We start from the raw sequence: 12,455 nt of genomic DNA on the forward strand, positions 1-12,455 counted from the left end.
CTGAATTTCCCATTTATTGAAACCAATCACAGTTAAAAGGTCAAATCCATTGGCAAACAGTAGTTTTGTATCATCCAGAGTGACATACAAATGAAGTACAAATGGAACCCAACCAAAAGAACAAACCAAACAAAAGTGCATGGTTCTCCCTTAGCTCACCCAACCCATCCCCCCCTGCCTTCCTGCCGCCCTGTTGGGTGCAGGTACGGCTGAGATGCTGCCAAGCCATCCAGTTACTCCTGCTGGAGGGCCTCATTAGCCTCATTAGTCTTCCTGAAAAACAGAGCAGCCCTAGAGTGTGGACCTCCCCACACCTGCATGCTGCTCCCCACATGAGCATGGGTTCAACCATCCCGTGGTTGTTGGATAGGAGATGCTTGGAAGGAAGAGGATGAAAAGGCAGATGAATGTGGTGCATGGGTGGATAATTAATGCACACCGATGAGTTATTTCATCCCGATGCTGCTCAGCAGGACAAGAGCTGGTCCTGGCTCAAGGTAACACGGCACCGTGCTCAGAGTGACAAACAACCCAACACAGCAGCTGGAGAACGGCAGCTGCTCGGCAGTGCTGGGCACAGCCATGGGCCTAGGTGGAAATGCATTGTGCCATACAACAATCACATAGCAGCAACGTGGATGAACACACATTGCCTTCTCAAACAACCGACGAACACCGTGACGCACTCCCTGCACTGCAGGATCCACCAGACCTGCTGCCCCCAGGGTGCTGCACGTGTCATCCCAGTCCTAACACCTCCACTGCTGTTCAAAGCCAGGAGTGGAAATTGAGACTCTTAAGGAGTTTACTGCATTCATACACTTTGGTCCTTAACCGCAGACTGGCTTAAGCACACGACAGTGAATTTCTAATCTTCTACAAGGATGATCAAAACCAAGAGAGACCTGAATCAGAGAAACCACCCCAGAACTGCAGGAAAATCTGCAGCCTGGCCAACACGTCATGCAAGAACCTTCTTGGAGAAAAAAAATCTGGTGGCGAAAGGAATCCAGGACCTGCAAGGAATCACCTGTATTTGTGCTTTGAAAACCATCGACTTGATGTCATGAGGAGGAGATATATAAAATTATAAGAAATTAACACCAACCAGATCAAAAATATATATATATATACCAAAAAAGTCTAAAGCATAATGCATGTCCAGTTCCAAATGCCACCATGGGAATTGCTGTGAAGTCTTCTCCTGGGGAGCAGCAAGCTGCCTACCCAAGGCCAACGTCCAAGGACATCATCACCACGAATCCAAGTATGGAGGTCCAGGAAGCCAGCTTCCCATTGCCACTGCAGGGAGAAAGGGGAGGGCGTGAGTTCTGCCAACCCATCCCACCGTGCCCACTGACCTCAGTGCCACATCTCCACTGTTCTCAAACACCTCCAGGGACAGTGACTCCACCACTTCCCTGGGCAGCCTGTGCCAGTGCCTGACTGCTCTTTCTGAGAAGAGACTTCTAATCTTTAACCTGAATTTAGGGCCAGTCAGGGTTCTCACCTGGTCTGTGCCTCGGGGATGATATCATCCATGACCACATAGACCATGGCTCCAGCAGCGAAGCTCAAGGCGTAGGGGAGGAGAGGCTCTGCCACCACCACGGCGAAGGCTCCCAGGACGCCAGCCAGGGGCTCCACCATGCCGCTCAGCTGCCCATACCTGTGGGACAATGGGACTGAAAGTCACTGGGCATCCCCTGAGCCCCCCCAGGGCTGGGGCCAGGGCCACGCAGCTCACCCCTCACACACAGCAAGCACCAGGCAGCAAAGGAAATCTGATCAAACCATGTTGATTTGTCCAGGAAGGGAATTCAGACACGATCCAAAGCTTTCCCCCTGTGAGATCTGGGAATCCAGGGATAGGTAAGGTAGGAAATATTTCCAACCAGCGTAGCTCAGTCTCAAAAGGGACATCTGGCCACAGCCTCCCCACTCTTTTTCTCAGTTCTCTTTCCTTCTGAGGCTGTTTTAATATGACCATGGGAACTCATTCCCTAGCAGCCCCAGTGCAGTCCCAGCACTCGATGCAATGGAGATGGGTGGGAGGATAAGAAAACAAAGCTTTGGAGGGAGCAGCCTACAAGCCCCCCCGCCCTCCCATCCATCACCCAAGCGCAGCACACGTGCGCAGGCAGGAATGCAGCCCTGTGCCTGCAGAGTTCATGGCCTTGGCTTTTTCACCTCAGGGAAAAGGAAAAAAACAAAGTGGGTTTGAAATGCAGCCCAGAGTGAAGTGAGAGAATAAAAAAAAAATGGAATACAAAGTAAAAATCCCCTTTTTTGGTGCAGGATCTGGGAGCTAACCACAGGCACTGAGCCACGCTGGGGCGAACCGCAGGGCTCGGGGCTGAGCTCCGCTCTGAGCTCAGGGCAGTGGGGCAGCACCCACTGCAGGGGGCTGGAAAGCAGCCCCAGGCTCAGCCATGGGCAGTGCTGGCTGCAGGAGCTGCTGGTCTACAGCGCAGCTCCAGCAAAACTCTGCAGGCTGAGAATTCCATGGAGACCGTGGCATGTGGCCCTTGGCCAACACAAGTCCATCCCGAAGGCAGCCCAATAGAATCACAGAATAGAACAACTGAATCAAAGAATCATTAAGGTTGGAAAAGACCTCCAAGATCACCAAGTCTCATCCCAACCCATCCCCACTGTGCCCATTAAACCACGTCCTTCAGGGCCACAACTTCAGTGACGGTGACCCCACCACCGTCCTGGGCAGGCAATGCAAATGGGTACAGGGCAGCAAGTCACGGGCACCCACTTATAGGAGCTGTAGGTCAGGGGCCCCTGCTCTGGCAGAGCTTTGCTTACCAGAACGCTTTCCACGTGGAGAATCCTGCACCACGCAAAGGCAGGCTGACAGCAAGGCCTTCGGGGAAGTTCTGAATGCCAATCCCAATAGCTAAGTTCCTACAAAGAGAAAAGAACATGTAGATATCTATATCTGTATTGGATGGAAAGGACAGGCTGGAAAAGAGAAAAAGAGGAAGGGAAGGGAAGGGAAGGGAAGGGAAGGGAAGGGAAGGGAAGGGAAGGGAAGGGAAGGGAAGGGAAGGGAAGGGAAGGGAAGGGAAGGGAAGGGAAGGGAAGGGAATTGGTCTGTCCATTGGTAAAGTAATGCAGGAGAAGGCAGACTGCTGTGAGGACATTTCTTCAGGCACAAAAGATAAAAGGCTTGATAAAGGGGGTTATAACAGGAAGGCACAGTAAACTTGAGCTGCTCCAATTAAAGCCCTCGATTCCCAGTGGCAGAAAACACAGCTCTTTTAGAGCTTAAAGCTCAAGGACAGGCAGGAGAGGTTTGGAAGGATGTTCAAGGGCAGAGAACCAGGTGAGGCTTCTCCTCTTTCCATCTCCTTTCCAATATTCAGCCCCAGCTGCGTGCTGGCAGCCAGCACAGCATCCACCCCCAGAGCACCCCACACTCCCTGAGCCAGGACCTTCTCCAACTCAACCACTCATCCAACATGGAAACAGCTGTCGGTCAAGAAACAAAGATTTGCACTTTGTGGGGTCCATCCGACCTCAGGGCTGCACCCTGAGCCCCTCCACCAGGCACCTCATTAAGCAGAGGCTGCTCCCCACTACCACCACAGCAGTGTGCACACATATGCATGTCCCAGGGATTACTGGGACTCCCAGCTCTGCAGGCAGAGTCAGGGGTTCCTTGGCCAGCAGCTGAAAGCTCCCTTTAAACACTTGTTTCCTATTAGTAAAATAAGACTGGTGAGAAAAATCTCTCCGGGTTGTTTAAACTTCAATCATGGTTTACAGAAGAGGGGAGGGGAAGGGGGGGGGAGAGGCTGTGGGTTTCCCTAACCAGGACAGGCTATTACAATCAAAAACATTATTCAAGGGAAAGAGAGAGAGAACGGAGGGGGAAAAACATCCCTTTTAGAAAACACTGGAGCTGCTGTCTGTGTGCTGGGTTTTTTTTCCTCCTTCCCTCGCCTTCGCACAAAGCAGCTATTACTAGCCCCAACCACAACAAATTAATGGGGTGGGAGAGGGAAGTGTGAATGGAGGGGTCTGTACGGGAAGCAGCAGCGTGCTCCCCCCTCGCTGACCCCTCGCTGCAGGGCTGCCCATGCACAGAGGCAGCCCCGAGGGGCACAGGGAAGGGGATTTAAGCCAGGGAGGGACCCAGCAGGAGAAGCCTGGACGGGTGGGCTGGCCCCTGCCCTTTCCCTGCCCTCTGCCCCTATAGCAAACCCTACAGGGCTCCCCTGAGGGGGAGGCAGCAGCAGTGTGCCCCCCAGCCCAGGTCAGGTTTTGGGCTAGGGTTTTCCCAAGGACATAGGTGCAGGTATCACACTGGCACGAGGCTCAAGCACACAGCTGAGCCCCAGCACCCTGGGATGTGGCACAGGGAGAAGGTCACAGCTGCAGGGTGGCATTATCCCTTTGCCACCTCATGGCCTCAGGTCCCTCCAAAGGGCTCTCACTTGCTGAAACCACTCTCCATCACCCAATGGGGCCACTTGTTCCTTCACTTCCTATCATGCAGCTCTGCCTGAGCACCACTCGGATTTTGGGGCTCAGCATCTCAGCAGGATCAGAATGAATCCTGGGTAACACAGAGGCTGGGAACACTCCAACCTCCCCGTCCATCCTGCCTTGGCTCCCTGCATATGGGTGATGCCCAGGTGCTCAGGCAGACAACATTGAGCTCTGATGCCCAAACTGGGAACAAAACGGTCCCAGGAGATGTCCCTCCTCCCTTGGCTGCCAACTTGTGCACGCCTCACACCTCGGTGTCGAGCTGATGGCACTGAGGTCGGTCAGAAAGCAACCAAATCGCATAAAGCTGCATTGTGCACCAGGAAAACAAAGGCTTCCTTATTACAGAAATAGGTGGGGATTCTTGGAAAGCTTCCCCCTGCTGCAAAGAAACACATTGTAAAACAGATGCACAAAGACAGCGTGGAGCAGGCTGACCCAAGGGCTGCGGGACACAGAGATGGGGTAGAATAGAATCACAGCATAACCCAAGCTGGAAGGGACACAGATCATCGAGTCCAACTCCTACAGGATGGTTTGTTGGCCAAGGGGGCAATGGCAAAACATTCGGAGACATCGGGATCTACACTGGGGAAGGTTGGGAATATCTGTGCAAAGTGTTAGAAGCAAAGCCTGTGCTGTCACCCACGTCACCTAAAAGACATTAGGATAAGCTTCAGGTCAAACCTAACGTACAGATAGGCACTGATATACAGAAAGAGGAAATATTTCCTTTCCCAGCACTCAACCTCAGCTTCCCCATCTGTAAAACGGGCACACCACAGTGCTATGCCCCAGCACCTTTTCCACCCGGGCACACCACGAGTCCCACGGAGGGGTCCACATTGCGTTGGGCTGATCATCCCTGCGGCATTCCAAGGGAGAAGAGGTGAAGCTGTGGCTGAGCCCCAGCGGGGAGCACCAGCACCCCACGAGTGCTCCCCAGCTCGCTGCCAACCGCCACGGCATCACGCTGGGAGACTCCAAGTTCACTTTCAGAAAAAAAGTTGGCATCTCTGCATATTTGCAAGGTCAAGGCACAGAAAGCCTTCTATAAGCCTAAACCCTTGTTTTCAAGGGCCTATTATTTTACAAACTGATTATGAAAGCAGGCTACATATTCTTAACAAGCCCCTTTTCACTACGGCTTTCAATTCCCTCCAGTGTATAATGTGCATGTGTATTCTTGCATGGCAGGCCCTTACATACTGTTTTGATTGTTATCGTCTTGCCATGAAAGGGCCGATTGTTTTGGGTTCCCAAGATTACATCATGGCTTCCCACTCGGGCTGCCTGGCGAGGTGTTTGATCAGGGCTCGCAGGTGGGAAGGAGCCCTGCGGTGAGCGCGGGGCCCTGAGCGTTTCCCCATACCTGCCCTACCTGTTCGGCGCAGCTGCCTCGGCACGCCAGGCTCTGTGCAGCACTGACGGTGCCTCTCACGCGAGGTTGGGCTGCGGGGTGCTCCCGTCCTGAGAGCAGCTGTCCTCCCTGCAGCAAGGAGCGGGCTGGGAGCAGGCATAGGGATAAGGTGGGAGTTTATTTCACCAGGAAGGTGAAATAAAGCAGGCGCCTTGTCTTTATAGAACCATAAGGGTTGGAAGGGACCTCTGGAGGTCATCAAGTCTGTGTCGAGTCCATCGGGAAGCCTGAGGCTCCCACTCAACCTATGCAAAGAGCGATGGCTTTTCAAGTGGCGTCGGTAAAACTGGAAGGAAGCAAAAGGCACAAGAGAAGGAAACAACGCGGGGCACCGAGCAGTGGAAAAGACGCAGGGCTCAGAGCCACGCAGATGAACACCTCAAGGCAAAACCACAAACGCACAGGTCTAAAACAGGCAAATGCCCGGCTGCAGGGGTTTCAGCAGCCCTCGTGTGCATCCTTGAGCAGTGGTGGCACAGCCCGGCTGCTCCATGCCTCCCTCGGTGCTGCTTTTTGCCACCTCCCCAAATCCGCCTGCCCCACTGCGCACAGCGTGCCGTGCGGTCTGCGTCCCATCTGCTGGCCTGGCCCCCTGCCAGCCTTAAACATACACAGCCCTGGGTCCACACGCAGTAAACATTTACAATTTTAGGAAATTTTACCCTTAATTTATCCCAAAGGCACACGAGCGAAGTTGAACATCATAAAACCTGCTCTCTCCTCTTGCCCGCAGCAACCGGGACGTGAACTTCAGCTGGAGAGCACAAAATCCCCCCAGCTCTCACAGCACTTTGCCATCGCTTCCAGGCGAAGGGAGGAGGCAGGAGAAGGAACATGGGCTGTGGGGAGGGGACACGGTGGGGACGTGGATGCCACCAGCATCCCCCTCTTGGCAGGACATCAGCTCACAGGGGGCTCAGGGCCATCCTCGTGTGCCAGAGCCAGAGCAGAGCTGCCCACTGTGTGGGAATAATTTATCCCCTGGGGGGGAATCCATATGCTGATGTGCCCTATTACTTCTAGAACTGTTTGATTTTCTCTATCAGCCTCACGCATGGGGTAAAAGGCCGCATCTCCCCCTGCCCACAGAGCACAGTGCTGAGTTTCACCCCTCTGCTCTCACTGCAGCAGGGAGCACACAGGGATGTTCGAGCTGTGCTTTTCACATGCTGGGTGCTCAGGGCAAAAAACCACACGCACAAAAGGCCCCACGCGCCAACTTCAAAGCGAACAACCTGTTCCAATGATATGTTCTTCTCTAAAATGGCCCTTCAGGATAGAAGGAAAAGTGTGAAAATTCAGCCCCAAGAAGGACGGAGGGAGGCTCAGGGCAGGCAGTCCTATGGCAGCACCAGGGGATGCTTTGTTCCACGATCATGCTGCAGAACTAAACCTTTACAGAGAGGACCCAGAGCAAAGAAAAGCACCAGCACTCCGCCTGCACCCCTGGATGCACAACAACCCCCCGGCTGCAGGGATGCACAAGGACAGCCTCACTGCAGGCAATGCCCTGAGCACAGCTCTGAGCCCATTTCTTCTTTTCGCTACACCCAAATCTAGATTTTTACATATTCATAATGCACACCCACAAATAAAGTGATTTTAATGATGTGGGGAGGGCTCAAGCTGGAGGCAGATACAGAACCTTATAAAGGGTATTAAAATATTTTTCAGAAATTAAACACACAGACAGGCTGGGTGGTCTAAAAGCAGGGCTGGGATCGTGGCTCACCTATAAAACCCAATATAAGCTGCCCGTTAACATTTATAACTTCACCCAAAACACCAACCTTCTCCCTTTGTATGACATCACAGGCACATTTCATGGAGAAAATTACTTTAGAGGGGAGTGATAGGATGAGAGGTGATGGCCTGAAGTTGCACCAGGGGATGTTTGTGTTGGATACAGGAGGAGCTTCTTGGAAAGAGTGGTTGGGCACTGGCACAGCTGTGGGGGGTCACTGTCCCTGGAGGTGCTCCAGAATTGGAGGGATGTGGCACTGAGGGATGTGGTTATGGGCTCAGTGGGATGCGTTGGGGATCTTGGAGGTCTTTTCCAGCCTTAATGATTGTGTGATTCCACAGACAGATGCACACGTGTGCTGGTACTTCCCCTGCTGTCTCTTGGACAACTGAAGTGACATCCCCAAAGAGCCAACGGACGGACACATCATCCCCACGGGACTCAGGGTCGGTCCCAAGAGCGCCCCAATGGGCTGGGGGGGCTGTAAGTGATTGCCACTCACTGCACGCTGCTGGGGACTGGTGCCAGCAGGTAAGAGAATGAAAAGCACAGAAATGCTTCCTCCCTTCCCTGTCCTGCAACATCGCTGCTAAAATGAGTCCCGAGAGAGTGTGAAAAAGCACTGGAGCGGCGCCTTTATGCAGCCCCAGACCTGGAACTAAACAATTTACTAACAGATGTAGCTATAAAAAGCCCCATTATCACATCTTGTACGGTAACAATGTCTTCATTCAATCTGCTTCCCCTCCTCGGAAGGTTTATTTTCAATCCATGCTGCTACAGAGAGGCACGGGCTGCGATGCAGAGCCAGCCCCTCGCTCAAAGTGAGCCTTGTTTGGCCTTATCTTGATAAGATAAATAGGGATAATGGCTTTTTCTTTCTCTGCTCTTTTCTTTGCCCTCTTCCTTTTATTTTAATGGGAACTGCAGTGCAGATCAAAGCTGGTGTGCAGAGACCCACGAAGGATGGGACAGGAAACCATTTCCCCGTGTCCTGTCACAACAGACCCCACTCAAGAGGTCTCTGCTCCCTGCTGCACCTCTCCTCATCACAGACCGAGCAGCAAGGCACAGGAAGGCCCTGCATTTACCCTCCTGGCATTGCAATGAGCTGGGAAGCAGAAGGATGAGCTCAGTGCAAGCTGTCTTGGGCCATCTGCACCTACACGGGAGGGCATCCATGCCTCCATCTGCACACTGCTATGCCCAGCGCCTTCCCAGAGCTGCTCAAGGAGCAGGGCAGAAGCCCTGAGATTAATTAATGAGCCGTGATGAGAAACGAAGCACCCAAGGAGCCAAAACCCACCCGCACTTGCTTGAGGGACACAAAGCCAGGCATTCAGAACCCAGAAAGCAGAAGCTCCCAGCTCAAAAACCATCACTGAATAATAAACATATACCTCCAGGACAGGTTAATTAAGAGGTGCTTAATAAGCATCTTGCAGCAGCTTTGTTTTGTAACCAGAGGCTGCACTGCAGGAAGGAGCAGTGGCTGAGGAACACACAGAGCTCAGGGCACGGAATTCCCCTCCAGCCCCACCACGCAGCAGGAGGAGGTGTTTCCATTCAGTGCTCCCATGCACATCCCTGGAGCTGATAAAGGAGAGAGGATTCAGCCCCCACATCTCCATCCCACCCGAGCCATGTTGGCTCCCCCGTGACCTATTCAGAGCAAAAGAGACAGAGCTGGTGTGTGCAAATGGGAGAGACGAACCCAGCGCGCCTTGTGCTGCCTCGCACCACAATGATTCCCATTCATTCCAAGAAAACACAGCGTAAAAGTTTTGCCTGGTTTCAACCTCCGTGCATTAATCAAGCCTCAGCCTATTTCTTTCTCTTTTCCAGCAGCGTGGGAGGCACAGCCTGTCCCATGAAATAATATTTTCCGAGCCATCGTCAAAGTCCTCCCGTCAGCCCGAAGCCTCTTTCTGTCTGAGCAGAGCTGGACAGGAAACAATCTGTGGGCACAACAGGGCCAGCACTCCCCGCACAGGGCTGTGAATGGGGGCCATTGTGCTGCAGTGAGGAACCCTCCCCAGCACCAGTGGGGAAACAGATCTGTTTGCGTCGCTGCCACACACACACACACACACACACACGGTGCAGCTGAACAGGAGCCTTCATTCAGCACGGGGCAGGTGTCCTATCAGACCTGCTGTCCGCACCACGCACGATGCAATATTGCACATCATTTATTCCAACGTTTAGGCCTTTATCCGCTCTAAGTCAATTTCTGCAATTTTGCTTTGTACTGCTTTCGCTTCTTCCAACCTCCCGTCGCACCTAAAAGGGCAGCTCCTGCTCTGTGTTTTGCCAGGGAGACACCCAGCTGGGCCAGAGCTTCCCCAAGAGCTGTGCAAAGGCACCAAGCGTGCCCAGTGCTGCTGAGAGCAGGAGATGGGAGCGGGGATGTTACCACCTAGTGCCAGGTGGGAGAGGAGCAGTGGGAACGGGGACAGGGATGGGGACGGGCAGGGATGGGGATTGGGATGGCTCTTTGTTAGTGCTCAACCTGGGATCTCCTTGTTCTGCTGTGCAGCAGCCAGCAGGAACAGGAGCTTCCCACCTCTGCAACAGAGGCAGATTCAAAAAGCAGAAGTGTACACTGAGTGCTTTTAGGGAAGAAAAGTGCAGGGAAATCCCACCTGTGTGCAGAGCAAACCCACCGTGCTGACACTTCCCACTTCTCTCCCTTGACCAGCTACCAGCCAGGCATCGCTGCCCTCGGCTGGATGAAGGACAGAGCACGGCCACATACAGCACTGCCTGCCTCTGAAATGAAACAATCCCTCCATCACACTCACACCTTGCTGCACACCACTGTAAAATTGCCATGGTGAACTTCTCTTTTTTTTAAAAAAAAAAAAAAAAAGAAAAAACCAACAACTATTTTCCGGCACCAACTATCCCTTGTGACTGGACTTAGCCATGGGCTGTGACAAAGGCTGTGACAAAGGCTGCTTTCTTACCATGTTTATGTACTGTCAGAATTGCACAGGCAGTCCTGTCCCCAGCATTTCCTAGTGGCTCCAGGCTTGGTTTTCCATCCTTAATAATAATCTTTCAGCGTGTTTTTAAAATTCTGCACAGAATGACAATAGAATAACAGCAGGGCTGCAAGATGAATCACCCAGAGGTTACACCCACAGCATCCACAGAACACAAGGATGTGGAGGGAGAGCCGCCCTGCGCATGGGGGATGTGGGGACAGGGATGGAGGATGTGGGGATGGGCAATGGGATAAGGGAACAGGGAAAGGGATGTGGGGATGGGGAGGGAGATGAAGGGACAGGGATGTGATGCATTTCATGCAGGCAGCATCTTCCTGGGCTCCCCTCCCTGTCACTGCTGCAAGCAAAACTCCCATGGCATGGGGGGGCTGAGAGTCCCCCACGGTCCACAAGCTTAAAGACAAAACTGACAGCCACTTCAGTGGGGTTTTTTCTCCTCCAAAAGCCATACTGGGTGGCTCCAGCCCCATCTGGTTCCTTTTAAATCAGGCACGCAAAGTGGGGAGGTTTGGTCAAACTAACTCTTTTTCCTCCTCCCTGCATGCAGTCACTGCGAGCAGTGGGGCACAGCCATCCTGCTCCCAGCACTGTGCTGAGCAGCTCTGTGGGGCCTGGCTGCCCCATGGCGAGCAGAGGCATGCAACGCAGAGGGATCTGGCACAGAGGGACTCAAACTGCTCCCTGCTCCCCAAATTCAGAGCAGGGTCCTTTATATCCTGAGCCCTCTCTGGAGTGCAGCACAACGCACACAAGATCTTGGACCGGGTGAGCAATTCCTGCCCAACATCAGAAGGAAGAAAGCAGCTCGGCTGCCCAGATCTCTGCTGTTTGTACACAGTGACATCGTCAGCAGAGCCTCCTCCGAGCCGGGCCGGGCAGCAGGAGCGGGATGCGCACGCCCGGGGGCAGCAGAGGAGCGCGGAGCCGCGCACCGGGAGCTGCGGGGCCGGAGCGGGGCGATGGGGAGCGGCACCCAGGGGACCCCAACGCACCGACCGGAGCGCAGCGGCAGCCGGCACGGCCCGGCCTCCTCCTGCCGCCCTCTGCAGGGCAAACTGGGGCTCTCTCGGTTTTCATAATTCCCTCTCTGCCCATTCCCGTTTCCTATACGCAAAGCTGGAACCAGCAGCCCTTTGGGATGGAGCTCCCCAAGGCCCTACAGTGAGCTCCTGCACAGGTCTCAGTCCGCTGCGGGAAGTGAAATGCATCGATCAGCATCTGCACGGTGCCAGCAGCAGGCAGAGGCGAGCACGGGTCAGCAGGCCCTGCAAGCACCCACCCGCACGCAATGCAGCCCCGGGTGTTTGCATCGGAGCGTCGAAGCCATCAGAAGCACTGTCACACAGTTCAGTTCAGAGCTGCTCAGCCTCGCTGACAATCAGCTCACATCACGGTGGGAATACGCACAGTCACACCCGGGGAGGGGGGGGGAGGAGGGGGGTAAGGGGGTAAACTGAGTCATGCAGCTGTTCCATTGAAATGCTATTTTCAAATCGTGGAGACGGAGGAGATCATAGCTGTCACATCCCCCAAGCGCTGGGGTTGACCCAGAGCAATTTTCCCTTCGAATGTGTCAAAAGATTTAAGTCTATTTCATCACCTTAGCTCAAATCCTGTATAACTCCACTGCCACTTTCCAACACAAAGGGCTCCTGCAAAGCCGCTGCGTAGAGCTGTCCCCATCTTCTCCTCTCCACAAAAGCTCCCCAACAGCAGCAATTTCCTTTCCCAATACTCCGTGCAAACTGCATCCCTTCCCCATGCCCAGCACAGC

General features: G+C 53.6%; 1 protein-coding gene across 3 annotated transcripts in view; it reads right to left on the reverse strand.

Moving 5' to 3' along the window:
• SLC39A11 (solute carrier family 39 member 11) overlaps nt 1–12,455 on the reverse strand; it is a 59,879-nt gene continuing 47,424 nt past the window's right edge. For all 3 annotated transcript variants that reach the window (XM_040649800.2, XM_025141834.2, XM_046902187.1), the window contains 3 exons: nt 2,818–2,916; nt 1,511–1,669; nt 1–1,302 (listed from right to left, as the gene is read on the reverse strand). In XM_040649800.2, the coding sequence (XP_040505734.1) occupies nt 1,224–1,302; nt 1,511–1,669; nt 2,818–2,916 (337 nt within the window). In that variant the 3' untranslated portion in view covers nt 1–1,223. The remainder of the gene's footprint in view (nt 1,303–1,510; nt 1,670–2,817; nt 2,917–12,455) is intronic.

Source organism: Gallus gallus, chromosome 18 (assembly GCF_016699485.2).
Source record: "Gallus gallus isolate bGalGal1 chromosome 18, bGalGal1.mat.broiler.GRCg7b, whole genome shotgun sequence".
NCBI lineage: Eukaryota > Metazoa > Chordata > Aves > Galliformes > Phasianidae > Gallus > Gallus gallus.